The sequence below is a fragment of the Empidonax traillii genome, unplaced genomic scaffold, assembly GCF_003031625.1.
Source record: "Empidonax traillii isolate 1590-97213 ecotype Southwest subspecies unplaced genomic scaffold, ASM303162v1 scaffold272:size679582, whole genome shotgun sequence".
NCBI classification, from domain to species: domain Eukaryota; kingdom Metazoa; phylum Chordata; class Aves; order Passeriformes; family Tyrannidae; genus Empidonax; species Empidonax traillii.
In genome coordinates this window covers 173,448-200,883 of record NW_020955465.1, presented here as the reverse complement: position 1 = coordinate 200,883, position 27,436 = coordinate 173,448, and the positions used below count along the sequence as shown (strand labels likewise).

General features: G+C 48.9%; 5 protein-coding genes across 9 annotated transcripts in view; 3 read left to right on the top strand and 2 right to left on the bottom strand.

Moving 5' to 3' along the window:
• ASPSCR1 (ASPSCR1, UBX domain containing tether for SLC2A4) overlaps positions 1-3,746 on the top strand; it is a 37,454-nt gene extending 33,708 nt beyond the window's left edge. For both annotated transcript variants that reach the window (XM_027889805.1, XM_027889806.1), the window contains 3 exons: positions 149-218; positions 538-725; positions 2,067-3,746. In XM_027889805.1, coding sequence (XP_027745606.1) covers positions 149-218; positions 538-725; positions 2,067-2,080 — 272 coding nt within the window. In that variant the 3' untranslated portion in view covers positions 2,081-3,746. The remainder of the gene's footprint in view (positions 1-148; positions 219-537; positions 726-2,066) is intronic.
• Positions 3,747-5,532: 1,786 nt separating this feature from the next.
• On the bottom strand, positions 5,533-6,958 carry CENPX (centromere protein X). The gene is made up of 5 exons (XM_027889807.1): positions 6,877-6,958; positions 6,728-6,779; positions 6,588-6,641; positions 6,232-6,320; positions 5,533-6,096 (listed from the first exon to the last, which is right to left on the bottom strand). The coding sequence occupies exons 1-5, from the start codon at positions 6,913-6,915 to the stop codon at positions 6,082-6,084; spliced, it is 249 nt and encodes an 82-aa protein (XP_027745608.1). The 5' UTR covers positions 6,916-6,958; the 3' UTR covers positions 5,533-6,081.
• A 71-nt stretch (positions 6,959-7,029) lies between these two features.
• Positions 7,030-17,381, top strand: LRRC45 (leucine rich repeat containing 45). 3 transcript variants are annotated; one of them, XM_027889804.1, is made up of 18 exons: positions 7,399-7,433; positions 7,844-7,905; positions 8,478-8,572; positions 8,768-8,838; positions 9,160-9,338; positions 9,831-9,959; positions 10,534-10,646; positions 11,203-11,261; positions 11,381-11,458; positions 12,387-12,522; positions 12,823-12,900; positions 13,068-13,179; positions 13,352-13,422; positions 14,317-14,409; positions 14,988-15,080; positions 15,984-16,157; positions 16,250-16,397; positions 16,793-17,381. In XM_027889804.1, the coding sequence occupies exons 1-18, from the start codon at positions 7,426-7,428 to the stop codon at positions 16,987-16,989; spliced, it is 1,896 nt and encodes a 631-aa protein (XP_027745605.1). In that variant the 5' UTR covers positions 7,399-7,425; the 3' UTR covers positions 16,990-17,381. The 3 variants fall into 3 exon arrangements, with proteins under 3 accessions (XP_027745603.1, XP_027745605.1, XP_027745604.1); XM_027889802.1 differs by lacking the exons at positions 7,399-7,433; positions 8,478-8,572 and adding an exon at positions 7,030-7,270; XM_027889803.1 differs by lacking the exon at positions 7,399-7,433 and having other exon boundaries at positions 7,470-7,905.
• A 1,326-nt stretch (positions 17,382-18,707) lies between these two features.
• Positions 18,708-23,673, top strand: RAC3 (Rac family small GTPase 3). Of its 2 annotated transcripts, none has more exons than XM_027889763.1 (6): positions 18,708-18,861; positions 20,689-20,760; positions 21,018-21,135; positions 21,774-21,836; positions 22,311-22,470; positions 22,572-23,673. In XM_027889763.1, exons 1-6 carry the CDS (start codon positions 18,827-18,829, stop codon positions 22,700-22,702), a joined length of 579 nt encoding a protein of 192 aa, XP_027745564.1. In that variant the 5' UTR covers positions 18,708-18,826; the 3' UTR covers positions 22,703-23,673. The 2 variants fall into 2 exon arrangements, with proteins under 2 accessions (XP_027745564.1, XP_027745565.1); XM_027889764.1 differs by having other exon boundaries at positions 18,746-18,861; positions 20,965-21,135.
• Positions 23,255-27,084, bottom strand: DCXR (dicarbonyl and L-xylulose reductase). Its single transcript, XM_027889762.1, is given in 9 exon segments — positions 23,255-23,958; positions 24,423-24,540; positions 24,630-24,694; positions 24,881-24,980; positions 25,249-25,291; positions 26,479-26,633; positions 26,728-26,825; positions 26,903-27,009; positions 27,011-27,084. Coding segments are annotated over 9 exon segments (864 nt in total). The 3' UTR covers positions 23,255-23,854.
• Positions 27,085-27,436: the final 352 nt, after the last annotated feature.

The window sequence follows — 27,436 nt, the reverse complement described above, 5'->3', positions numbered from 1 at the left end:
AAAAAGTGTCCTGTGTCATTTGGGGCAAGGGTGATGGAGATCTACTGTAGTATACAGCAGGTATTTGTTGAGCTGAGAGCTATGTGATAATGTGGTGATTGATGTGTCTATGTTACAAAACGAGTGATTTGGTTTCATTTTTAAACAGCTTGTTACCTGAAATCGGACCTGCTGAGCTCTGCAGTTTCCCCTTCTGCAGCTGATTTATTAGTAGCCAGGTATGTTGGAACTGAATAGAGCTGCGAATGCCTGAGTATTTCAGGGATGGGAAGCATGAAATGAGCTCATCTTACTACAAAGAAATGTTCTTTGAAGATGCTAGGGCTTCCTGCTCTCCAGAAACAGTCATACTGTCATACTCAACAGCTTTGTGAGTCATTTGCAAAATAGGATTTCAGTGACTAAATCAAGTAAATCCTAGTGCTTCTATTGTGGAAAAAGAAGAACCTTTTCAATCTGACTTAAAAAATTTAAAGGTGGTGGTACAGGGGTTATCATGGAAAATGAAGGTTAATTCTTGCTTATTTTCTTTCTCAGGTGTTTTTCCAGATCATTAATTCCTTCTGCCTCATCGTCTGTAGCATCGGGAACTCCAACCCTATCTGAACCAGAAGCCCGAAGTGACAAAAAGACCAGTGGGTCTCTGGAAGCAGCCACCACACAGGGAGCTCCGCAGGGCTTGAGAAGGACCCCTGGGAAAATCCCCAAATGGCTGAAGCTGCCAGGTATCATGAAATCAGAGGAGAGCTCTGTTCACTCTAAACTGCCCCAAAAGGCAGGCTCCTCTCTGCCAAATGTGTTGGATGTTAACAGATATGTTACAGATGTCAGTTTGTGCTTGCAGGAACTTGGTTCACTGCTTGTTGGTCACGCATTGGTTTGTGACTTGAACCTCAGCCTTCACTGGAGAAGTATCTAAATGCAGGCTCTGAACACTGGGGAGTCTGATGCCTAATCCATATGCTTGCAGCATTCTTAACTGTGTTTTTGGTTTGATGTACTGAGCTCTTAACTCTGCCAGTGTTGTTCAGATATTAATAGGCAGGACATACTACATACCAAAGGCCAGTGTCATCTGTTAAATCTCTGGCATTATTTTCCCTTTTGCTTCTGTAGTCTGTTTTAGTACTTTTCTTTCTCTTGAATTTTTTTTTTTTAGCTGGTCTTCCTGTTTTAAATCTTCACTGCAAACCAGTAGTGGTTTTCCATAATTAAGATTGCAACCAAGTTTCCATTACTAATTTTTTCTTGGTTTATCCTCATCAGAAAACTGCAGTTTTTCTTTTAGTCCCAGAAAAATAACTTATGTGTGAATTTATACAAAATATGATGTAATTAGAAGAAGAATTCCTGAATTAAACAGTTGGGAGTATTCACTTTTTGATTCAGTGGCAAAGACAAGAGGGAGAGAGGAGAGAGGAAATCAAGGGAAAAAAAAAAAGGCCATTAAATCAGCCCCCTTAACAGCATCAAAACTAGTAATGCTTATATGGAAATCCCTGGCTAATAATGCCAAATATTAACTCTGTGGATGAGAATTTTAGCATTTGTTTCTGGAGGATACTGTGGGGCCCTCAGCTCCAGCAAGTAGACCATAAGTTCTGAAGGCTGCCAACAGCGGGTTGGTGTATTTCCCTGCTGTGACTGGTCTGGTATAGATTGGTGCTGAGATACTGATGCAGTGGGAAACAAGATCTTCACTGTTTCCTGTTTCCAGTATGTTTGAAGCATTGCACTGTAGAGTTTTTTCCCCCAAGTAAAGATTATCTGGACAAAGTACAAAATATCATCTCACCTACCCATGCAGGTTTCCCATTTAACAGCTAGTATGAAAGGTTAATAATATGCTCTAACATGCATATTAATAACATGAAGGATGAAGTTCCCTGCTCCAAAAGTTATGATGTATTTACCATTCCATCTCCCTAAGTGCTCCCATGTGATCCCCAATGCTGCCTGAGCACAGCAGTGTCCAGAACCCTCAACCACCAGATCATATTATTGAGAAATGAGACAGTGCAAATTACATGTTAAGTGTTTTAATGCTCCTGTGGTTTTTTTTGTAGGTGGAAAGAGATGAAGCATCCTGGGCTGCTGGATCAGTGAGCAATCAGCTGTGCCTCTGTCTTGATGATCTTACTCAGAATGCATAAGAAATTGTTGGTGGCCCTGGAGAGCTCATCTGTATGAACAATAATTATAAAAAGAGAATTGCTATTTCAGATGCTAGTTGCACCTGGTGGAGGAGTGGAAGGCTTGTATATGGTCTTTGTGACTACAGAAGCAAGGTTAGAAGTTAGAAGTTAAATTTAAGGTTTCTTGCATGCAAATAATAACGTAGAGAAATAAGGGGGACATAATTTCTATATACTTTCTGTGAAGGACTTTGTTTCTGTCCATATTTTTAAATTCAATCTTCCCAATTCTACCTTCAGAGATCACTTGAGTCTATCTGCCTGGATTCTAGCAGCAAGATACGATCTGGTTCAGCTTTAACTATTGTTAAGTGATGCCTAAAACAAGACTTCTCTCTGCTTCTTGCTGGGTGGGGCTAGTGCTGCTGATAATTCTGGATATAGATGCCTGGAAAGCGAATGAAGAGGAAGCCCTTAGGTCACTTAAACCAGTTCAGTTAGCCTTTCCTGTGAACCTGTTGGGCTGCTGCACTTGTGTTCAGTTGCCAGAATCTTACTAACAAAGAACACAGGTATCTGTTCGTGGAATGCCTCTTGCGATTATTTCTGCCCTAAGCTCTAGTTCTATTTTCACTTTGTATAATTAACACCAGTAATTACAGCAAGGAAAAAGCCATCCAGTTTAAGGGTCTCTTCCCATGACAGTTGGTTGGTGGTTTGAGTGTTCCTGGAACAGGGTGGCCGTGCCCTGCACCACAGCTCGTACTGGGGGAAAGCCCCAGTCCGGGTTGTTGCCTTCTGCAGACATCATATGGGGATGAATGCTGTTGGTTAGAATTGCCGTTACACTGGAGATGAACTCTGTAGTGCCACGGCAGCCATGGTGCTGGATTCTATTTGAGGTCTTCTCCATGGATCAGTGGTCTATGCAGAGCTGGGGTTCCGTGGTATGGTAATACCATGCTTCCCGTTTTCCTTGTTTCCTCCCTGCACTACATGCACATCTGCACAATTTGTATATGTAATAAAGCAGGGTGGCTGTGGGAGCCGTTTTAGTCGGTCCCTTTGATAATGTTTCTTGCCCCAGCACTTGGTCTCTCTGTCAGTTCACAGGAACCTGCTCTCTTTTCAATGGGCCTGTCATGCCTCATTCCCTTCCTCCCATTTTTTTCAACAAAGCAAAACGGAGCTTTGTACCATCTGAATGAACTTCAAAGTGGCTAGAAAGGGCACCCAGGGTTCCTGGCACTTGTCATTGTCTCCCAGCCTGGCCAACATTTCCCTTCAGGTCTAATTATTTCCAAATGCTCCTAGATGCTTTGAAGAAACTTGAAGGGAGGGAGAGGCATGAAAGAAAGGTGGAAGAGGAAAAAGGAGACTCAAAGCAGAGGGAGCAAAATGCTTTACCAAAAAAGTTGATTGATTTCTTATATGACACCCAAACATAAACAGGAATGTGTGCGGCCACTGGCAGTGGGGAATGTGAGAGCACTATGTACAGCTGCTGCTCTAAATCCTCCCTGTGGAAAGCAAGCCCGTCTGGCCCTTGACAGGCTATAAAACGCATACCACAGCAAAGCAAAAAAACATTAAAATAATGTTTAAACTTTATTGCTCTAGTGGATTAAGTGTGGACTGAGCCTACCCTCCACAGGACTGTCTGTATCAGGTGCTGTGTCAGGCTTACTCATGTCACACAAGTCAGGGGCAGATTGCAGCTAGAGCTGCTTTGCTGAATTTATGCAGGATATATTGGGGGGAAACTAGAAGCCATTGCTAGTGATAGGTGGGGGAATACTTGCGGTGGTTTTGATTCCCAGGGTTAGAATAAGCAGCAGCAGTGAAGTTGGAAGAAGTTGCAGTGTGCCTTCAGATGTGCTTGTCCTTGTCTTTTGAAGAGCACAGGAGACATCAAATAGTGCCAATTTGCTTAGCTGTTCTGATTCTGCCAGGTTCATAAAGAGCAAGCACTGTAACTGTCACCTGCAACTACCCGAGGTGGGAAAACAGTAGTAGTTTAGGGATACAAGCAGCAATATCAGTATTCCTGGGGCAGTTTCATGGATCAAGGGGATGCAGGGATGAGGACTAGATTTCATATTGCTGTCTAACCCAGTATAAGCACAAGAACGAAAAATCAATACCTTTAACAGCTAGATCAGAGGTCTTTTTCCTCTTCCCTATGCAAAGAAGAGTTAGTTTTAGCTGTTTCTGCTATTAAAATGCTGCTTTTCTACCAATGTCCACATCAGCAATTCTCTTGAGTCAGTGCTTGTGTGTGTGTGTCAGCGAAGGGAATTCGACCCTTTTTTACAGCAGCAGCTGTGGGACCTGTGTCAGTAGGAGTCAGAGAGGAGGGAGAGATGAGGATCTAAAATCTGGAAAAGGCAAGAAAGTGGGATTGCATTCTTTAAGGGGAACAAGATGCCCTGACATTTAGAACTGCAGGCTCTTCACTAAGCTGCTTGCTACAAGGATTCCGGTCCTACTGCAGAACAGTACCTGCAGGTACCTGATGAGCTGGTTTTGTTTCAGTATAACTTCTGCTATAACAGCTGAACTCATCCCTGGGGTTTTGGGGCATTCAAAGGTAGCATTAGTTGCATTGTTTTGCTCTTGCTTTTTTTTTTTACCAGTGGTTGTGGGGCTGAAGGCTGAACTAGGTCAGTTCCTTCATAGGGTGCATTGTACAGCTGCACAAACAGTTGTCTTGGCCGAGTGGCAGAGGGCCACTGGGGGCTGCTTAAGCTGGTACTGTCGTAAGAATGTGTATTAAGTTGAGGTTTTCATGAAGTTTCCAAGTGGCTGGTGTCCTGAGAGATGACCCTGATAGCTCCTGGCTGAAAAGAGTACAGGGACCTACCGAGCCTCTGCCTGCCACAGCTGTCCCTGGGAACAGGACTGCTTGTTGCTGATCCCACAGCAGGAGCACAGGCCCCAAGCCATGGCCCATCAGTGGTGCTCCTGCAGGGGCCATGCATTTTGCAACAAAGCCAGTTGGGTTGTGTGGGTCCTGCCCACATGTGTAAGGTTTCTTATTTCATAGCGCCACCCTGCTCCCCGCTCCCCCCCTTTCCTTCCCCCCACTGCCAGAGGGGCCAGGCTGTCCCATGATGTGGGATTCTCACACATGCTGTGTGTTATTTTGTCCTTTTTTCCTTTCGTCCTACAGAGATTTAGAGAAGAGGGTGAGTGAGGGGGAAACTCTTCAAGTCTTTGAAGCAACTTGACTTTTGATGATTAATTACAGCAAAGGGAGGGAGATGGGTTTTTAACTTACTGATGTTTGTGAGAACAAATTTATAGCAGAGGGGAAGCAGCTTCTGAGAATATCAAGTGGTTAAAAGGTTCCAAGTACTCTTTGATGTCACAGCCCTAGAGAAATACTGGAAGGTAGTGAGAGACAAACACTGTTTATTTATAAAATAAAGATCAGTTACCTGCTCTTGGCAAGAGCCTGTGACTGAGCTCCTGTTAACAACCTATTCATTAGACAGGCTTGGAGCTGGACCTAGAGTTGCTGTCACAGCTGCCTGCTGAGGCAAGGAGAGCCTGAAGGCTGGATGGTATTTCCAGTCATTAAGTCTTTCCGTGCATCTGTGTGAAGCAGCACCTGTTTCTCACATTAGCTGAGAAAGCAACAGCATCTTACCACGCTGTGAAGTACATGCCCCTGTTACAGGAGTAAAGCAGCAAGATGGAAACCAGTTACATTTTCAGCTTAACAAAACAAGCCTATGACAGCCTCTTCTCAAAAATAGTATCTGACAGCATCATTGCTATGGGCTGTACTGTGCTTGGTAAAGAGAGGGGAAACAAAAGCAAAACGACAGAGGAAAAAAAAGTTGAAACTGTTTTTCCCAGAGCTGGACTCTGAGGTTGAGACAGATGTTTGCTGTCAGGTCAGGACCATCTGCTGGCAGGCAGAATATGCTTCAGGAGGCCTCTAGAAATCCAGAAGCTGTAAGGAGAGAGCAGCAAGCCAGTCAGCACATAGGCCAGATTTCTGAAACATCTCCCAAGGGGAAGAGCATTATGCTCTTTCAGCTCCCATCCTCCTCCTGCTCCCGTGCACTTCAAGCCTACAGTTACATACCAGCTGCGGTAGCACTTTCTCCAGATGCTCAATATCCACCTTTTCCAGGTCCTCTGTCTGAGCCTGCCGCGCTGCCCGTGCTGCCGCTTCTACAGGACAAGGGAAAGCCGAGGGCAATGAGAGGGGTCTGGGAGCTGCTAGGGAGGGAGGGGGTCGCGCCCGGGGGGCCGAGCTGGTTGCTTGGGAAGGAGGTGGCCCGGAGGAGTGCAGGAAGCGATGTCTGGGCTTTGGCTGCACAGGAGACAGCAGAGCTGGCGCAGCACGGGATGAGACTAAGTGCTGGGTACTCGGGGAGGAGGCTGGGGCGGGTCAGTAACGGGCCCAAAGGGCGGTTCGGGCTGACCCCGTGCGCTCACCTCGGACGAAGACGTTCAGCATCTCGGCCATCAGCAGCTGCGCGTCGCCGTTCACTGCAACGACAAGGCGCTTACGGCAGGCGGGGGCCCAGCTAGCCGCGCCCGGGCCCTCCCGGTACCGCCCGCCGCTGCCCCGGTACCTCGTGTCCTCCCGTCCCGGAAATGGAGACGGAGCAGCCGGTCCACGGTGTCCTGCGCGGAGAGAGGACGAGATGAGCAGGACCGAACCCCCCCGCCCGGGGCCGAGTTCGGGACTGAGCGCCCCCCGCCCCGCCCCGCCCCGCCGCACCTTCCTGAAGCCGCCGGCGCGGCCGTCCCGCTCCTCCATGTCTCGCGCGCCACCGGCCCCGCCTCCCGCAGGCCGGCGCGGCGGGCGGAGCGCGGCGGGGCCGCGGCCATGGAGCGGGGCCGGGGGGAGCACGCGCGGCCACGGAGCGGTTCCGGGGCGGCCGCGGCTATGGAGCGGTTCCGCCGGGAGTACGCGCGGCTGTGTGCGGCGGCGGGCGCGGCCCCGCAGGAGGCCGTGCTGCGGCGGCTGCGGGAGCCCGGCGGGGCCCGGGCCCGCCTGGACCTGACGGCGCAGAGCCTGTCGCTGCAGACGTGCGGCGCGCTGGGCCGGCTGTTGCCCGGTGCCGCTCCCTTCGCCGCGCTGGCGCTCGGCGACTGCGGCCTGAGCGAGGAAGGTGGGCGCGGGGCTCGGGCCGGGGGCGCCCCCGTCGCCCCCTCAGGCCGGGCCGGCGGGAGGGGCCCGGCTCCGCGCTCTGCCGGCGGCGAGCGGGGGACCGGGCGGCGGGGCGGGAGGTCGCTCCTGTCTCAGGACGGTGAGGGTGTCTGGCCTATGACAGTGTGGGTGGTCGAGCACCCCTCGGTTCCATCCCTCTTCGAAGGCGGCTCTGCTCTGGCCGTGGGCGGACGGGACAGTCCGGCTGGTTAAAGCAGCCGGCAGCGAGGGCGCTCCGGGGCAGCACTGTCGTGGCTGTGGGGCCTCTCCAGGCGTGGGCTGATCTCAGGGCTGGGTCAGGCAGGTGCGCAAGCTGACGTGCAGAGAGCTCTGCCCGGACACCTCTTTGAGAATGTGTAAACAGTCTCCTGCCCCGAAAACTCAGGCTCACGCTTTCCAGCAGCAGTGGTCGTTTACCAAGTTATTCGTTTCTTGCAGCCACATCTCCTGAGCTGGCTGTTTGACAGGACGATACACTCCTGGCTTGGGCAAAGGGCTCCACGAATGAAATGAACTTTTTTTTTTCCCCCCTCAGGTGTAAAACTTCTGTTGCATGGTCTTTGCTCCAACACCACAGTCAGATCTTTGGATCTGAAGGTGAGTCTGTTCGAATAGAATTAGGACAAAGTGGTGGACAAGGAAAAAGGAGCATGGGCTTAGTCAGAGTTAGAACTTGGCAGTCCTGGTGCAGGATTGTTCAGAAGCATACTTCTGTAAGGATTTTGTTCTCAAATGATTTGTTCCTTGTATCCTTAACACCATGTCAGAACATTCCACAGTTACTTTGCAGATCATCTTTTATCCAATTTTATTTGGTTACTCTGTTTTGATAGGAAATTATAGCTGTATATCTTCTGTCCATTGCTGCTTGGTCAGATGAGGCATATGTAAGGGTTTCTTTGGGTCTCTGTATTGATCAGTGAGTTATTAACTGTTTGACTTGTGCTTCTGTAGAATTTATCCAGCTTGCCAATGCCTTTCGGCTAGCCTGAGCTTGGCACTAGGCATCTGCCTTTAGATGTGATGGTCACTCTACTGAGAGCGGCTTTCTGTCTGTATTCCTCTGACATACATCTATTCCCTTGAATATACAGTTGCAAACTGTGTCGCAACTTTCTCATTTATGTTAGTCCTAACTGAGCCCTTTTTATTGAAGTATGCTTATCTAGAATCACCATTTTCTGTCCCATTGTGGCCCATGATGATCCTGTGCTATCCTGTGATTTTTGCAAGCTCTCAGTCATGGTGCCTCACAAGACCAGAGGTGTGTACTCATCCACTGTTCCTCGAGGGCTTTTAATTTTGTGGAAAGCTGACTGATACATGAAACAAATGGTGGTTGGACCATCTTTGTCCAGCTGAAATCAGCATTACAACTGGGGTGCACCTAGTGGTGTTTGATGGGGTAGGTGGACTGGGACAGGTGTAGCCTACTCATAGCCTGGGATTTCTGTTTCAGGGAAATAACCTACGAATCATGGGAGCTGAGGCTTTGGGAAAACTTCTTAGGCAGAACAAATCCATCCGGAGGTAAAAAAAAAATGTATCTACCTCTCTTTGTGTTATTCCTGTTAGATGGAGCACAACAGTTGAAAAGGGCTGAGGGTGGTTTTTGTTGGGATAGGAGGAATGTCAAGTGGTACAATTTCTTGTGAGGGGTGGGAAAGGTGAAGGAATGAGAACTGGAAGTGCCCTTTTGAAGGATGCTGGGTCCTGGCAGCATCTTGCTCTCTGAAACCAAGTCTGTTTGTGGAACTGGGTGTTTGACTGGGTATTGTGATCCACATATCATTCAAGCTCATGCGGCTGTCCATTTACTCCACGAACTCCAATCCTGTCTGATTTCCCTAGCCTAACCTTAGAGTGGAACAGCCTTGGCATGTGGGAGGAAGGCTTCTCCTTTTTCTGCCAAGGACTGGCAGCAAACAACTTTCTCCAGCGGCTGGATCTGCGCAATAACCAGATTAACCATCAAGGGGCTGGAGAGCTGGCCGTGGCACTGACACAAAATGCATGTCTTCAGGAGCTGGGTAAGAGTTCTTTGCCCACATACATTACGCATGCACACAGTCCTTAGCAGGGGAGGGAGTGTGTTCGGTCCTATCTGTAGATGCTGTTGGCATGCCTCATGACAGACTCGGAGACTTACTTCACACTTGCTTGGTCCTTATATGGAATTTTGCTGGAATTTCCTTCAGGAGACCATGGCTTTTGTTGAAAGTTCTTTCTCATCTACAGATTTTGGCTGTAGAAGGAAGGCTTGCAAGAGGCAGACTTATGTAAATTTTGAACTGTAGTGGCTTTCTGCACTTTAAAAATATCTGCCTTTCCTGCTTTGTCTGTTACTTTCCCTCCCTGTCATTCATCTTGAAAGGGGAGACAGTATTCACCTGTGTTTATGCTAAGACCATCTGGGATTAGTTAGCCATGCTTGTAGATGTATAAAGAGCATGGGTTCTCTTGGGCCTTTTGCTTTTCAGCAGATGTGTGACTACAAAGGTGAAAGTTTGCTTTGTGTGTAGATTTGCGATGGAACAATATTGGGCTTCTGGGCGGCCGAGCTTTGCTGAACTGCCTGCACAGAAACAAGATGCTGAAGAGGCTAGAGCTGGCAGGGAACAATGTTCCTGGTGACATCCTGAAAGCTGTGGGTAAGTATGATGTGTTGTACAGTAATGAATCACTAACTCATTTCCTACTTCAGCACTTGGGAGATATAGGGCACTTGCTGCTCCAGAAGAGAGCTATTCCTCCTTTCCTCCCTTTCTCAACAGCATTTCTACAGTGCCCTACATCTCTTCCTCTTGTCCCTTAGTGAGAGCTGGTCAAATTGGAAGTGTCACTTTCACCAGCAAGAGCAAAAAAATAATTTGGGTTGAGTTAGTGTGCCATGTGAGTGTGGGAGAATTTGAGATTAGTTTGCCTCTAAGTAGCCAAGTTTTGATGTGACTTGTGCAGCACATCGTGTGTTGTTGTCCTGCCCACAGCAGAGTTGAACAGCTTTCCTATTCTTGGAGTATTGATTACCCAATACACACTGCTCTCTTAGATCTCATCCCACCTTTTGGTGTAAGGTGAGAGGTCTCTACAGAGGCTGGCCTGAGAAGGGAAGCTGTCCTCGTGCTTCTGATAGCCAGGTGTCATCCTGAGTGCTGTTTCTTCCAGCAGTGTTTGCTGTTCTGTCGCTTTAGAAACTTGTGCATGCTCTCCTGCTCTCTGCATCAGAACAAGCCTTGGATCACAACCAAGACCGTGAGGCTATCCTGAGTGAGGCCCAGAACCAAGTGTACATCCTCAACAAAGAGGTTTTGAATCTGAAGGATGAGAAGAACAAGCAGGTTAGCAATCTTACGTGTTGGCAGTTCAAATAGGGCAGCTGGAATCCTTTGCTTTCCCTTGTAGCCCCCACAGAACACTCAGTGACAGTATTATTGTGCATCTGAAGTTGCACGTGCATCTTTATGGGCAGGCACCCAGCATGGTTGAGTACATCATGTCCTTCCTCTGAGCTAGGTTGACCAGGAATCAAATCAATTGGCAGTATGGGTGTGGACACACCCCTGCTGAACGTATTCACTCTGGATTCTGCAGGAGTTTTGGTGATTTTTTTTAACCTATAATTCATAATTTCAGTTCTTTTGCAGCTACTTTGATATTTTCCAAGTAGTATAAACCTAGAGATCTGAGTCTGTTTTCCTTCTGGCACCGCAGGGTGCAGAGTCCCTATAGCTGATAATCTCATTCAGATGTGCTAATAAATGCATCATACCTCCAGTTTGCTTCCAATAGTAGCTTGAACTGTCTTCAGCTGTTTCTGGGAAGAGAAGCATGAGAAGTGTACATGTTTTAAGGTGATGCAGTTCATGTTCTCACTGAATTTTGCCCTGTTCACAGTTCTTGGATTTAATGGACACCGTAGACAAGCAGAAAGAAGAAAAAGCCAAGAGCGAGAGGTGGGTTGGATTTCTCAATGCTTTCTGCTCTTTGATGGCAGAATTGAGCCCTCTCCCATTTCCTGGGAGAAATTACTCACCATTTTTTTTTCTTTCTTTTTTTTGTCTCTGAAATGCAGAATGTCCGCAGCACGAGTCAGCCAACTGCAGGAAGCATTGGATGAGCAGCACTCCATTGTAAATTCACTGAAAGCCAAGTATGGAGGAGGAAAACCTTCTCTTTCCCCTTGTCTGTGCTATATGCACAGTACTGAGCAGAGCTGCTAAGAAGGGGGATAATTTTGTAGAGTAGCTGGTTTACTGTTTTGCTTAATTCTGCAGTAATATCCAGAAATTAGGGTCAGATCACGCCTTTGAGTTGGCCGCTTTAGATACTTAGCCAGCTTTTAAGTAAAATTACAGTGCACTGCCGTACGAGCAAGTGAATTACAGAGGGTGAAAAGGAAGAAAAATGATTGTGTGGATGGGTTGGGGGCTTGTTCCTTGCGTGGTTTACAGCCTGGCAGGAGGCTGTGCCTGCTTCCCCTGGCAGTGTTCTCTGAGAACCACTGCAGATATGGAGGAGCCAGGCCTAGGAACAGTGGGGTGGAGCTTCCCAAAAGCATTGCTAGGTTGTGCATAGTCATGCACATGACAGTGATTAGACTTCAAACACTTCTGAGACGGGCTAATTCAGTTATGCCAGGTATAGGCAGTTTTATTGTGCCATGCCCTGGTGTGGACATGTCCTTCTCATGGACAGAATAAGCAAATTGCTTTTGCTACTCGCGTTTACAATTCTGTCCCTAATTTTAAACAATGTTGCAGTGGTATAAAATAGCCAGCTTTGTTCTGTGAGAGTGAGCAAATTCTGGAGGGCTCTGGGCAGGGAAAATGGCTCACAGAAAACAACACAGGGAAAATGGAATAGGCACCAGAACACTGAGCCCTGAGAAGTCCCAGGTCACTTTTTGCAGATGCTGCTGAGTACAGAGGTCAGTGGTGTCCTTTTTCTAGGGGCAAAAATTGCCTTAGCGTGATTTCATCCACTGCCAGATAGGTGCTAGCACCTTGTACCAGATGGCGTGGAGAGCTCTCTGCAGTGTCTGCCTTGGAAAAGACTCCAGAAAGTGTTTCTCTTTATAGGCTGCAGATGACTGAAGCTGCCCTGGCTCTGTCTGAGCAGAAGGTGCACAACTTGGGAGAGCTGCTGAATGCCATGAAACAGGAACAAACCAGTGTGGCTGAGTGCCACTTTAGGGAGCTCCAGCAACAAAAGCAGGTGAGCTGAATAAGTCCTAGTTAGGTTTGAGGGCAAGGCTCCAGGTCATAAGTGGTTTGTGTAGGTTTGGGGGATGCTGCAAGGGATAGAGAAGTGTGATTTTTTACTACTAATGGGTTAACTAAAGCCACCATGACATAAAATTAGATGTGTAAATTAGATAGGTGAGTGCTAGGTGTGAAGAGGAGCCATGGTGTTTATGGGGTAGGTTGGATTTGACTGGATGTGGTGTTGGTTGGCATAGGTTGATGGTGCAGGAACTAAGGTGAGTACAGGTTTTTATTTTGATTTTGTTTGCAGGAAAGTGCTGATCGGGAAGGCAAGCTTTTGCATGACTTGTCTGCTGCCAGTGAGAAAAATCTGCTGCTAAGAAACCAGGTAGGAAACTAAGTCCAAGGCTGAGAAGGGGAACTTGGACATATGTAACCTCTGTCTATATGTTTTGTGCGTTGATCCCTGGTTGTGTCTCTATTCATTGTCCTGTACAGCCAACTTTCTCTGCTAATAGGAAAAGAAAATCCTTTTTGGTGGTCATTTTCTTGTAGGTGGATGAGTTGGAGAGGAAGTGCAAAGTTCAGCAGGATCAGCTGTTCCAGGTAAAACAAGACTTGGCCAACACAACTGCAGAGCTGAAGCTTCGGGCTGTGCAAGCTGAGGGTGAGTAGAGGAACAGAAACAGCTAGTGGATACCTGTGGTTGGGATCACTGTCCATGAGTCAGTTGCACAGGGCAGTCACAGAGGAAGGGCAGCAGAGTGTGTGATAAAGTATGAATACAGCCTGCATGGCAGGAATGCCAGAATTGTGATATGCCTGCTTTAAATCTGCAGAACGTCTGGAAATGGAGAAGAGAAGATTTAAACAAAGCCTTGAAGACATGGAATCCCTACGGGTAAAAGAGGTAAGGATGGGGTTTCTGCAGCATCCCAAGGTTAGTCTTTCTTTGGTCCTGACATACAAGCACCACTGGAGGTCGTTTGCTGTCAGGTGCTTTTAAAAAGGTTGAAAAGTTAGTGAACTCAGAGTTACTGTGGGAATAATGGGCCATTTCTTCAAGCAAAGCCTGCCTTAAGAGGTCACAAGACATTCTGCCAGCTAGTAAGATTTTATAGCTTGCAGGAGTATGGGCCAGAGTGGTATGTGATGCTCCAAAAGAGGCTGGGAGCTGGCCCTTGTGTTAGTCTTGCTATGCACAGAGGTAGTTATGAATAAGCAGTGTTGTCGTACTTCTGAAATAAAGATGCTTTGATGGAGGAAATTGAGACATACATGCTGTACACAACAATCCTCTAACAGGGCTCAGCATGCCAGTTCTTTCCCTGTTATGTCAAGGGGGGTTGTTTCTGAGTGTGGACAAGACAAGAGACTATGATCAATTCTCTTTGCAGTGTTTACTGAGGTGTGAAATCTCTCAAAAATAAAACTACACCAATAGATTTCTCTGAAGATTTTGAAATCTTCTATGAAAAGACACATGCCAGGAAGATTTTAGCCTCATTATAGCTGGAAAATGAATCTGTGGTGTTTTGTACCACTTGACAATGAGAACTCGGGCTCTGTATCTTTTGTCATGGTCTGGGAGGGATCTCTGCCTAAAAGTTCCCAGTTTCTTGATGGCAGATTGTATCTGTATTACAGTTTCCTAAGGGAGCTCTAGAGAGGTAAGAGTTTTTCTTAGGTGGTAGGTGGGTCAGTGGGAGGATGCTTCTCTCTCATGACAAATGGCCCTGCTGATACACCTGGAAATGGGAGTAGTTTTCTAGCACTTGCTTAAATGGTTTCTACTGCTTTGCAGGTGGATCATATGACACAGCACATTGAGGCCAGTGAACGTTCCATGCAGGACAGGATACAGAGGCTGGAGACCATCAGGATATCTCTGGAGGAGGTGAGAAAGGATGCTGCAAGCATGTTTGAACACTCATGTAGCAGTGCAAAGAGCAGGCTGCCAGGGGAGCTTTGTGGAGTCTTCCATTGCTGACCTCTGTAAAGATTGTCATGTGGTCTAGAGAGGAACAGAAAAGAGCAGTATACCAGTTAAAATTATTTTTACCACTTTGGACTAAGAAAGGAGAAAGTTACAAGGAGAAACTTCTAAATTCAGATTGAACAGAAATAAGGATTCCATTGAACATAGTGAGAGTTTTACCAAGATTTGACTTCGCGATCAGAAGTGATCTCAAGAAGTGTAGCATATTTCTCCATATCTGTTTTCCCAGTTACATTACCTTGCTTTGGAAAGCTTTACCTATGACTTGCCCTCATATAACTGAAATTCTCATTGAATTGTGATGGTAATCTTGGGGGAAGAAAAGGTTTGTCATCTTGGCTTGCTTTCACTGCCTGTGAGTGAGAGGGAGAGCTGTCATGTTGTAGCCTGTGACTGGAAGCTGCTAATGTTTTCTGGTCAGTGTTGCAGTGATGCAGCTTCTCTGTCTGGAATCATTTTCCATGCTTCTGTGGCAGGAGCTGAGCCAAGTCAAAGCAGCTGCACTTGCTGAGCGAGGCCAGGCAGAGGAGGAGTTAATAAAAGCCCGGAGTCAGGCGCGCTTGGAGGAGGTGAGGATAAGACCTGTGTGTAGCCTTGCCGCTGTGCGAAAGAAGCGATTTGGCTGCCTAGCCTATGACTTAGTCTCGGGGAACTGCTGTGTAACTCCCCTCTCTGGGTTTCACTGGCCTGCAAATGGTGTGATTGCTGAAGAAGGAGCCCTGAAAAGTCTGATTTGAACTGTCTCCAGTAGGAGCAGAACTGATGTGGATATTGTCAAAGCCGATTTCATTTAAGTTGCCAACTTCTGAAGCCAACAGCCAGATGTCGATCCTTCCGTTTAATGGCAACTTTCATGGGGTGTTCCTGTTTCTCTGGACTCAGAAAAATTTCAGGTGGCTACTGCTGCTGGACAGAAAAAGAAAAAAAAAAAGGTCACTGTTTGAATTGAACTTAGTGAAAATGGCAATGAAGTTAATATCCTGTGAAAGAGAACAAGGAATGAAGAAAACACAAAAAAACTATTAGAATATTACTTATACATAACATCACAAAAGAAAATGCTTCACTGAGTTACAGACTTGGAAAAGCTGATGTGTGGGACCCAGCAGTTGCTTAGCTGCACACAGTGGTGCTTCAGAGCCATTTGGGGTATGAAGGAAGTGAAGGGAGAGCATTGGTTATGAAGACTGGTGGTGGCATCGAGTGCTTCTGCCCAGGACCTGCCTCTTTCTCAGTGAGTCAGTTGGGTGTTTCAGAGTCTCCGTAAGTGTCCTCCCTGGCAAGAAGCAACACCTTGGGGGTCATTCCTGACTGCAGAGGAGCAGGGCTGTGTCTTATGGCCAAGTCCTGGGCTGCTTCTTCAGTGCCAGTTGACTCAGCCAGGGGTTCACTGTGTTAGGAACAAAAAGGGGAGAATCCCTTCACAGGACTGGAGTGAGACTGATGTTTTCATTTTCCTTTGTGTCTTACAGCAGCAACGACTAGAACACCTAAAAGAGAAGCTGCGGCTGATGACTGAGTCACGGGATGAAGCTCAGAACTGCTGCCTTAAGCAAAAAGAAATGGTTGCTGAAGCCCAGGCCAGAGCCAAACAGTTGAGCCTGCATGCTGATGGACTCAGAAGGCGGCTGGAGGAACTTCAGCAGGTAATTTGGACTGCAGTAGAGATGGTCACCACAGGGACAGAACAAGCTGCTAAAGCTATTTGGTTGTTCATGGATTTGTCTTTGTGTGTCAGGACCTGAACAGTAAGGAAGAGGAGAAAGTGACAGAAGTGAATAAGGTGAAGGTGGAATTACAAGAGCAGATTGGGCACCTGGAAGCTGAACGCGCAGCACAGGATGGGCTGAGAGAGAAGATTGCAGCTCTGGAAAGACAGCTGAAAGGTGATGGATCCTTTCATGCTTCTCAAATGATAATGCTGAGTTACCCTGCACTGGGCCTGGAACTGAGCTGTGCTTACAGGTAGTAACACCTGCGCTTCCTGCCTGTGCGTACACTTGTGAGTTGTACTCTCCATCCTGGTGTATTTGCAGGGATTCTTGTCCTCATTTTATAGAGACCAAGACTCAGATAACTACCCAAAGCTGCACAGCAAGCAAACTGTTTGGGTTTCCTGCACAGTGAAGTGTAACATGCTGTCTCTGCAAAACCTTTCATGAAGCTTCTCTCACGTTCTTGTTGACCATTCCACTTCAATTGCCTGTGGCTGTGCCTATAACATGTTCTTATTTATTCTGGGGACACCTTACTTTTGTTTACTAATGCTGCTCTTTTACAGCCTTATCAAATAATCACCGTGAAGCACTGCTGGACAAAGAGGGTGAGATCTCTCTGCTGCTGGAGAAGCTGAGAATGAAAGAGGCTGAGATCTCCAGGGTGAGGGAAGAGGAGGCCCAGCGAGCAAGTTTCTTGCAAAATGCCATCATGGCATATGTGCAGGGACCCCCCTTTGGAACCCAGAGTTCTAGGAAATGAGAGCATGGCTTAAAGGATCCAAATACCTGCTGTCAGAAGAGGGTGAACAACTCAGGTACAGCTCCTTCTTCCTAGATAGGACAGTTTTATCAGAGCGGGATGACACAAAACACAGAAAATTGTTTTCGCTCTTTGTAAATCTTCCTCCTGACCACATAAAGGGGAGGAGGGAACAACCATCCAGGCTCGTGGCTCTGAGTGCATGATGTGGAGCCCTTCCACTCAGCTGCCACAGTGTTTAAAGTATTTTCTGTGTCCTTTTACACAGCACCAGCCTATCAGCACACCGTGTTGCTACTGGGGGGATGGTTTGTATGTTCCCTGGCAGAGTTCTTGTGCAGCGTTCGTTTGGATGCCATGGCTGTTCACAGTGAAACCTGTTAAAAGGCGACAGCAGTTCATGCTTTGTTCATGGGGTCCTGAAACTTCTGGAAACACCATATCTTATGCATCCGTTCTTTTTCACCCAATGCTTACAGATGGAAGCAAAGTCTGACTGGGCCCTCTCTGGCTCATTTACCCTCCATGCTGTGGCTCTGGCTGTATTGGTGGGCAGTAGATTTGCATTCAGCATAGACAGAAACAGCTGTTTAGTGGGGCTGCGGTGCAGTGCTGTGCATGTCCTTGTGGGACAGCTGGGCTTTGGCTGTGGTTCAGCTTCTACAACACCGACTGGCAGGGGAGGGGCCAGTGGGTGGTTGGGGGTCAGCATCTGTGCTTCTTCACTGTGAACTGCAGCCCTTGGCTGAAGATGTTGCAGCCAATATGCAACAGGATATGATTTCACTATGACAAATGGCAAAACTGTCCTCATGGCTTCTCAGGCCCCTGAAGCTGAGTGCTGTGGCCTTACCCTGGAGAGGAGCAGTGCTTCTGTCTCGAAACAGAGGAGTTGCTTCTAAGAGCACAAAGGCAGAGAAGGTGGTTCCTCTCCTGACAGCACAAGTCCTTGCATGACCTGTAGAAAGGGAAGGGTTGCAGGAGAATTGGAGAAAGGGGCCAGCAGTCTTGAGAACCTCCTGTGAGTTCCTTCAATGAGTCTAGGGCAAGAGCAGTGATCTTGCAGTACATATTTTAGGAGACAAATGGAAAATGAGTGTTTATGTGTGGACTGGTTGGTTTGTGTTTATGATTTTTTATATTGGGTTTTGCTCTGCTTTTCTAATAAAGAGCTTTTGAATTTGCCATAAGATTGGACAATGATGAGCTGGATGTTTGGCTGATGTGGAGGGCGGGGCCGTCTGCTGTGTTACTCTCCTGAAAACCCTGCCAGCCTCTCCTGGAGCTAAAAGTCTGTTACAGGTGGATAAGCTGGGTTAAGAGTTTGGTTCCGGACTAAGGTAAAAGCAAAGAAGCTGGGAAGGCGTTCCCTAATCACAAAGAGCGAGTCTGTAGTGAGAGCTGTGTCATCTGTAAGGGAAAGCAAAGCCTGTTGTTCTGAGACAGGGCCACTACAGTGGGCACCTCTGTTCGAGGCGGAGGAAGCCAAAAGCCGTCTTCCTACAGAACTTTAGCTGGAGCTTCTGGTGGCTGACAGTGAAATCTACACCGTAACCAGGTATCAAAGCTTCGTCCTTAAGCCAGTGGCCCCCGGTGCGGGAGCCGGCCCCGAGCAAGCCCCGCTGCGTGTTTCACAGGGCGGGGCCGCCGCTCCTGCCTCCCCCGCCCGCGGCGGAGCCCCGGGGAGGGGGCGGGGCCATTGGGCGGTGCGGGCTTGGCTCGGCTCGGCTCGGCTCGGCTCGGCTCGGCTGGACTCGGCTGGGCCCGCTCGGCTCGGCCCCGCCCCGCCCCGCGGGCGGTCACTGCGGCGCAGTCGCGGCGCCGCCATCGCGGGCAGATGCAGGCGATCAAGTGTGTTGTGGTGGGCGACGGGTGAGTGCGGGCGGGGCCGCCCCGGCCTCCGCAGCCCCGCCAAAGCGGGCCCGGGCCCGGCGGCATGGAGGGAGGGAGGATGGGAGGGAGGGCTGGCCGGCCGGCTCCGCCCCGCTGCTCGGGAGAGCCGCTCCGGCGGCGGGAGGCCCCGCGCCGGGCGGCGAGGCCCGACCTGGCCTGAATCGCCGCGGGCCTGGCTCGGGCGGGGTTGGGGCCGGCGGGCCGAGCCGCCGTTGTGTCCCGGGGGGAGATAGGGGCCTTGCGGCGGCCCGCGCACTCCTGCCCCGCTCCCTCCTTAGTTGATGAACTTGAATCTCGGTCCCCAGGGGCTCCCCAGCCCCATCGGTCTGCCTGGATAGCAAACACCGGCTTCTCTTGGGTGTTACGTCTATCTCCTCCTATTTTAGGTGCCCTAGTTCGCTATTTTTCATTGTACATGTTTGATTCATCACAGACTCCTCCCGAAAATCTTAGCAGGTTCCCCTCATGTGTCCTTTTGTTGTTTGTTCCGAGGTGAAGTGTGTTGCTGTTTCTGATTTCATCATGTGCCCCTTGTCACCCTTTTTCCTCTTTTCTTTAGGCTCTTCCTTAATTCCCTTTTCTTTAAACACATCTGTGTGCAAGATGCAGGCATGTGCTAGATTTATGGTGCTTTGTAGCTTTCCTATCTCGTCCTGCATATTTTTTCTCACATTTTCAGTTTACTTTTCTGATCACCACAGGAAGCACAGAGTTGAGGCACTGAGACTTAAATGTGAAGTGGTCTTAGGCAGGGACAGGTCTTTCCCCTTTCCTAGACATGTTGCCACCTCAAATACACATTTGGGGTGAGGCCAACAACTGGAGGAACAACTGGGAGCACAGGATGTTGTAAATGGACTTCAGCTGAAGGTTTGCTGTGTTGTGTTTTGTTTTAAGACCAAATCGACAATGTAGACTAAGTCATCTTGGTGCATCCAAAGGACTGTGTACTCTGCTAGAGTCTCTCCCTTACTCCTGAAGTCCTTCCTTATGCCACTCTGATTACAGTATTGGGTAGGGGATATGCAACTCTGCTGGCTATTCATCTTCACTCAGGCTCTTCACAGCCAGCTTTCCCTGGCACTCACGCCTTTTCGGGAAGGTTGTGTGCAGTTCACAACTTTCTCAGTGATAAAGAAGTTGTTCACGTTGCTGGTACTCCTCCATTCTTACAACAAAGCTTTCCCTTAGGAAATGCAGAGGGCTGGCTAAAGTCTGTATGCTTATGCTCTTGCCAGCCAGGCCTAACCCTTGCTACCAGCCTTCAGCGAAGCCCTGAGCTGATATTTCAGCCCTCTAAATTGATCTCTTTCCAAACTGACAGTGGTCAATTTTAAAGTTCATTTTTGTTTATGGATACTTATTGTTTTTCCTTTGTATTTATTGATACTAAATTCCTGTGTCTGAGGAGCTTGTAGAGTTCTGTGTTGTTGCATGTTTTTTCACCTGTTTACCCATTTTGCTAGACCATTATGGATCTGTTGAGCCCAGCACACAGCCTTAATTTATTCCTTCTCTTGGTTCCTGGAACAACTCTGTTTTGCCTGGTGTCTTGCTGAGGCTGAATGGGTGGGGAAAAGGAATGGGAGAGAGCAGGGTCAGTGAGTGCTCAGGCAGGGTGCACATTAGGATTTCAGGCCTGGCCCCTGACAAGTAGGGAATTCCAGCCTGCTACAGGTTTGTTTTCTCACACAGTTAACTTCTTACCTAACGTTGTGTTTTGGAGTGGGGCAGAAGGGTGAGTTTTACTGCCTCAGTGCTCCCTGCTGTACCCTTCTTTATTCTCCTCACTCTTATCCTCCGCAGAGCTGTTGGGAAGACCTGCTTGCTCATCAGTTACACCACAAATGCCTTTCCTGGAGAATACATCCCCACTGTGTGAGTAATAACCTTGGGCTTCAGTTGCTTTTTGATCTGTATGCATGTGTAAAAGGAGTTTTTTAAGTGAGTAGGTAGCTGTCCCAAATCAGACTGTGATGATGCTGGGGGTGTGGCTGTGTATGTGAGGAAGGCAGACTGTCCCCACTGGAACGGTGCTGCAGTACCCTTTCCTGATTCACTGCCCCCTTGGATTTCGTATAGAGATGTGAAGGTCACCACAAAATTGTCACTGATGAGGGACTCCTCTTTGGCAGGTTTGATAACTATTCTGCCAATGTGATGGTAGATGGAAAACCAGTGAACCTGGGCCTCTGGGATACAGCAGGGCAAGAGGACTATGACCGACTGCGGCCTCTTTCCTATCCACAGACGGTGAGTGCTGGGCTTGGACTGGCTTGTAACTGCTCCCTCTCGGAGACGGGGCGGGGGGGGTCCCAAGGACAGGCATGCTTCTTTCCACTGAGGAAAGTCTAAATTGCTGCAGCTGCACCCATAATTCTGGTGGTTTAAGAAGTATCACAGCTGATTTTCTCCAAAGAGATTGTCTTGTTCTAGTCCCTGCTTTTTAATGGTCTTTGAACAGGTGCCCCAGGGAGGCTCAGGTGAAAGGAATGGCATGAGACTGCTGTGCAGCTGAGCCAGTTCCATATTCCCACTCTCCCTTGGCAGGACAGCTCACTGTTGTGCTGCACTAGAAATATTTTCCTGGCTGTAGTAGTTCCTATGTAGCCGTGCTGCCGGGGTGAAGCCCTTAGCACTGTTAAGATGTTTGTGCCTGCATGCTTTTAACATGCAGAGCTCAGCATTGTGAAAGAAGATGTAGTCATAAACTCAAGGTCCATTCCTTTCCTCTCTGAATTAGTTTAACACCCTTAATGGGCAAGAATTTCTTAAAGCCACAGTCCTTGCTTGTGAGAGGAGGTTGTTTTCTCTCAAGATCCCTCTCCCTTCTCCCTCCATTCTCTTTAGCTGTTTCTTTCTGCACAGCTGACCCTTTTGTTTCTGCACAGGATGTTTTCTTGATCTGCTTCTCCCTTGTGAGTCCAGCCTCCTTTGAGAATGTCAGAGCTAAGGTAAAGTATTCTCCTCCTGGGTGAAACACTGGAAGGGAAGAACAAGTGAGGTCCCATGCCCCACCTAGCACCACACCTACAAGCCAAAAATTTCAAGCAGTCATGTCTCGGTGAAGGAAGGTCATAGTCTGCAGGTTGGGGCCTGCTTTTTATTCATGACATCTTTGGCTAAGTTACTGCCTTTTTGAATCTGCGTCTTAAAGGGTGTCCTAGAAACTAAAATGCTATTAAGGGATGTACTGTGTGCAGAACTGATGGGCGCTGTCTGTCACGATTTTGTGTCTGAGTGTGTTATTACATCTGCACCAATCTCTTTCTGCAGAGCATATTCAGGACTATAGGCAGCAGTATCGTCTGCAAGTGTTGACACCATGTCAGCTAGTAGTAAACCCCTCATTCCCAATAGTAGGAACACATCTTCATGGTTGTGGCCACTGCTGTAGCTACTTTTCTTATCGTGCCTCTCTGTTTCAGTGGTACCCTGAGGTCCGACACCATTGCCCAAATACACCTATTATCCTGGTGGGCACCAAGCTGGACTTGAGGGATGATAAGGACACCATTGAAAGGTTACGTGATAAGAAACTGGCTCCTATCACCTACCCCCAAGGCTTGGCCATGGCTCGGGAGATCGGTGAGTCTCATGTGCTGGCAGAGTTCTGTGGCATTGAGGGGATGAGGGACAGTGTGTGGTGGTAGAACCAGAGTGGTTGAACTGGAGCTCTCTTTCCCCAGGGTCAGTAAAGTACCTTGAGTGCTCTGCCCTGACACAGAGGGGCTTGAAGACGGTCTTTGATGAAGCCATCCGGGCTGTGCTCTGCCCACCGCCCGTGAAGAAGCCTGGCAAAAAGTGCACCGTGTTTTGAGGGCTGTGGCCTCGGTGCTGGCTCAGCATGTTGTTGTCCTCTGACAGATTGCATATTAGCTGGGTGTTTCTGGAGGGGGCTGGGAGGTGTAGGGCCCTTCATCATGTACGAAGTCAGTGTTTTTTAAATGTCTCTTTGATTTAACGTCAGTGTTGATGTGAAGGGGCAGTGGGGGCAGGAGACCAACTGGGGGCTGTACAGCCCCCAAGGGAGGTACAAGGGGAAGGCAAGGTAGCTCCTTCGGGCAGCAGGCTGTTTTGGCTCTCCTGAACTCTAAGCTGAAAGGCCTGAGACATCTATCCTGTCCTGGAAACACCTGTTTTAAACCTGCAGGTAAAACAGGTAGTGAATATCCTGGTGGGAGTGGGGGAGGGAGCTGATTTCAATGGTGCTGAGAGACAAGAGCAGCTGGGAGGGTGGTAGGGTCTCCTTGCCCAGCGTGCTGTGGCTAACAGTTAACAAACTGGTGCTCTAGCAGAACGTGCCTGAGACTGTTAAAAAAAATCATAACCAGCCCTGAAAGGGGTCAAAGTAAAAGAGAAACTGAAGAACTAATCATTAGGTGCTTTACTGGGTACTAGCCAAACTCTGTGAGTGAAACAGCTCTGTGCAATCAATGCATTTGCCTTTTTGTGTGTGCACACCCTAGGACAGCATGGTGCTGCTCCCCCCCATCAGTCTTTAGTCGGGCCTCCCCCCAAAATCCAGTCTCTGCAGAGCAGGGCTGGGGTCCTTGCCTCTATTTTGTTTTTTTTCTACTAAAGACAGCAAAGGAAGCAATGAGGAGCCTGCTAACTTCTTTCCCTTCCCACTGAAAGTGCAGACAGGCTCTATGGTTTTGGATGGAACAGGGAGAGCTTCTGAAGGGTTGTGGGGGGGGAACAGGGTTAGAAGAGAGGTCCAATTTCTAATCATCATGTAGAGTGACAAGACAAAACCTTATTTGGTGCAATAAACATTCTCCATGACGATGTATTTGAGCTTTATTATATACCAGCCTTCCAAAGGTTATTTTCTGCCTCACTTCTCCTACAGGCTCCAGCCCTGCTGCCCCTCTAGCAAGACTATGTCTGTGTTATTGATTTCTATCCAGCTTACATCTATGCAGTACCAGTATGAAAATTAAGGCCGGGGTAAAATGCAGGTGCCATCTTAGGAGACAAGAAACCCCCCATCAACCATCAGTGAGCTGCCAGTTGTCATAGCACTCTTGCCACTCAGCAGGAAGAGAACGCTGTTTACCACATCATCCACCTCTGCAATCAAACACAGAGAACACCTAATGCACACCTCAAATTGTACCAGAAAAACAAGCACCCAAAGAGGTCTGCCTTTGACCTCTACATGTGATTAGAGCAGGGAGGTATTTCTGCTTCCAAAGTGTGCTTGATGCAGTGTCCAGGACAGCGTAGCTGAGAGCTGGACATTAAAAAGTCCTTGTGATCAAATGATGCCTAGTTCACAGCAAACACCCAGATTTATGAACAATAGAGTAAGTTCATTTCACTTGTCCCAAGATGAGGCTGTAGAAGCGAGGAAGAGAAGGTTGATTCTCACCCTGTCCTCGTCAAATACTTCAGGAGTTCAGCCAAAAGGCATTCAGCAGAGCTGTGATTTGCCCCAAAAAGCAGCAAAGTAACTCTGGCTGTTAAACGTCAGCTAGAGGGAAGGCTTGAGACAACACAAGAGCCCAGCCTGGGAACAGACCTATCCCACTGACCTGCAAACTTTCCCAGGGGAATCCGATTAATCATGGCAGCAGATTTCTGAGGGTCACTCCAGTTAATTCTCCCCATGTCAGTCATAACCACGGTGGGGTTCACAGTGTTCACCCTAATCTGAGACCAGAAGAAACAATCAATCTAAGCAAGCTCCTCTGAGGAAACGCTCAGGTTCAGCTTTCACACTTTCTCTCATAGACTCCTACCTTGTGGGGTCCCAGTTCCATTGCCATTACCTTGGTCAGCATATCCAAAGCACTTTTTGTGGAACCTTTAAGAGAAGGGAAGAACAGGAGACTTTTAAAGTGCGTAACAAAGCACCTGCTCTGGAACACACCAGGACATTCACTGCACCGAACTGGGAGCTGGCAGCTTGGTGGCTGTGGGTCTCCAGCTGGTAAAAACTCGAGAGGGACATGCAGAGCAAGGCTCCTGTCCTGAAGCTGCACATACTTACAGTAAACAGCGTGATCCCTCAGGGCACGCTGCGAGGCCTGGCTGGAGACATTCACAATAGCCCCTGCCACTCCCTGCTTGATCATCTGCCGAGCAACGATCTGGGAGGGGGAAGAAGAGGAAAAAAAAGGAATGCCAGAATCCTAAGGAGAAATCTATGATAGCCAAAAGAGCAAAACCATCTGGAGGAAGTAAGTCCTCCCTGCCTCCTGCTTACAGGAGAGTCAAAGCGTGAACGGTCTGTACATGCAGGCCGTCAGGGTGACTTTGGATTGCATCCCTTTAGTCCTCACAGTGGACACTTATCTGTGCTATGTACAGCAGTCACTGCTATTCATGGAGACAGCTGCAGTGGCAATTCTTCCTCACCTGGGAAACGTGAAGCACAGCCCCAAAGTTCACATCAAGAGACCTACAAATAAAATCAAATTTAAAAGTTACAGTAGGCCAGACCAGACAGTTGTTTTGAGAGGCAGCAGCTGCTGGTCTCTTGGAAACCACTGGTGATGCTCTAAGACACAGAAATTCTGAGCTGTCAGGCGAGCCAGGATGCTCAGGTCTGCTCTTGGCAGTGAACAGTCCATCAGCTGCAGGCGAGACACTGCTGAGGGAGGTGCAGTTGTGCACTGGCACATTTCCCTCAGGACTCTGTCCTTCATCAGCCTAACGGAGTTTCCTCTGACAAAGTTTAAACACTAAGCCCTTGGGGCTCAGCCAGTGGCAACTCCTTAGGTCGAGCAAATCTCTCACACAGCTCTAAAGAGCAAATCTGCTGTAGGGCGGGTAGAGGCAGCGTTTCTTCTGTTTGCCACGTTGTCCGTCCTTTGTCAGGTCAGTTCCACAGAAGAGTCTCAGCAGAATCCATGCTTTTTATGTTCTAGTCGCAAACGAATCCTTTATTATAGACTCTCAAGACATTTTTAACATAGGGACAAAGCGTGACCCATCCTTTCAGAATGACGTGGACTCACACATAGCCTGTATCCTAAAGCTCACTCCCAGACTATGGAGCTTTTCAGAGAAAAAATGCCATGCTATTGTAGTAAGCAAATTTAATTTCCCACCGTGACTGTTTTATGCTCCCTTACCTGCCTTTGTCTTCTCTATTTCTGAATTGTCTTAGTGACAACTGCCTTTCAGTTTCACGGGGGCCAAGCTGGAACTAGACTGGAAGCTCTGAGCTTGATGAGCAGCAAAGGCACTATCCTCTCGTGCCCATGGGATGGCAGGTGCATCCCACCATTCCGGAGGTGACACTGCAGGTTTTGGCTACTAAGAAACAGGTGTAACACCCAGTGCTTCGTTTCCTTTTGCTATTTACAGAGGGAAAGGTGATTATGTAAGGAATGAACAGACAGTAAAGAAATACAGCATACGGAGTAACAATCAATCGACAATCGGCATTTCTAAAAGTGTGCATGTCAGCCTGTCTGTGCACCAGCTGCTGTCCTTTCTTGTTGCTTCCCCTCTCAAGATACCCGTTTCTGAAAAGTCTTGTCACCGTCTTTGACGTTCACAGCTGTGTGACACCTTGGGGGGGCAGATTCGGTCCCAGAGCCTCCCGCGGAGCCGCCGGGGAGGCCGGGGCCAGGCACTCACCGCTGCAAGGCCTCCCGCGTCACCTCCAGGAAGGGTTGCAGCTCCGCCACCGCCGCGTTGTTCACCAGCAGCTCGAAGGGCCCCGCCGCAGCCACCGCCGCCTCCGCCGCGTCCCAGTCCGCCAGGTCCAGGCAGAGGGGTTCGATGCCCGGGCACTGCGGCGAGGGCGGCCGCGTGGGTGGGAGGCCGCGTGGCAGCCAGGGGGCCCGGGGGGGCTTATCCCGGGCGGGACAGGGGGGTGGCCCGTACCTCCCGCGCGAGGCTCTCCAGGTCCGCCGCGGTTCGGCTCAGCGCGGTCACGCGGGCCCCGGCCCTGCTCAGCGCCACGGCCACGGCGCGCCCGATCCCTGCGGGGACACGGCGTCATACCCGGCTCGGCCCGGCCCTCGGCCCGCCCCGACCCCCGGCCCCCAGCCCTGGCCACCTTTGCCGGCCCCAGTGACCAGGGCCCGCCGGCCGCGGAAGCTGGGGTACGGCTCCATGCTGCGGGCGGACTGTGACCGGGGCGGGCCCGCGACTGAGGAGGAGCCCAGGGCGGACCGACAGGGCCGGGCCAGGCAGCGGGATCCGCCCGCCCTGCCCCGGCGGAACGCAGCGCGGAGCCATCTCGGGGCTCACCCAGCAAGAGACAGGTATGCAGAGCTGAAATTTCTTGACTGAGTCTCACTAAAGTATCACCTTGAGCGTCCACAACAAACTGGGCTTTTTAGCGGCTGGTGAAAAAGACCTGCCTACTCTACCCATTCGAATTTGCTGATGAAGATGACAACAATTAATGTCCTCCTTATCTCAGTTCTTTGGGTTTGTTAATTATCATCTGGAAGGATTCTTCTCATCCCTATTTGCTCTCCCACACATCCAAGTCATTTATCTCACATGCCATTGGCCACTGGTATCACATGAGCCTCACAGAAGGCTGCAGCTTTCTGGATTAGAGGGTTTATGGTCTAGTTTTGGT

Excerpts from the sequence above, each read along its gene's own strand:
- CENPX (XM_027889807.1), bottom strand. The coding sequence starts at position 6,915 with ATGGAGGAGCGGGACGGCCGCGCCGGCGGCTTCAGGAAG. Across the intron at positions 6,780-6,876 it reads GCGCCGGCGGCTTCAGGAAG|GACACCGTGGACCGGCTGCT; the intron begins GTGCGGCGGGGC and ends CTCTCCGCGCAG. Across the intron at positions 6,642-6,727 it reads CCGGGACGGGAGGACACGAG|TGAACGGCGACGCGCAGCTG; the intron begins GTACCGGGGCAG and ends TTGTCGTTGCAG.
- LRRC45 (XM_027889802.1), top strand. The coding sequence starts at position 7,045 with ATGGAGCGGTTCCGCCGGGAGTACGCGCGGCTGTGTGCGGCGGCGGGC. Across the intron at positions 9,339-9,830 it reads TGCATGTCTTCAGGAGCTGG|ATTTGCGATGGAACAATATT; the intron begins GTAAGAGTTCTT and ends CTTTGTGTGTAG. Across the intron at positions 13,423-14,316 it reads AATCCCTACGGGTAAAAGAG|GTGGATCATATGACACAGCA; the intron begins GTAAGGATGGGG and ends ACTGCTTTGCAG.
- RAC3 (XM_027889763.1), top strand. The coding sequence starts at position 18,827 with ATGCAGGCGATCAAGTGTGTTGTGGTGGGCGACGG. Across the intron at positions 18,862-20,688 it reads TGTGTTGTGGTGGGCGACGG|AGCTGTTGGGAAGACCTGCT; the intron begins GTGAGTGCGGGC and ends TATCCTCCGCAG. Across the intron at positions 21,136-21,773 it reads CTCTTTCCTATCCACAGACG|GATGTTTTCTTGATCTGCTT; the intron begins GTGAGTGCTGGG and ends GTTTCTGCACAG.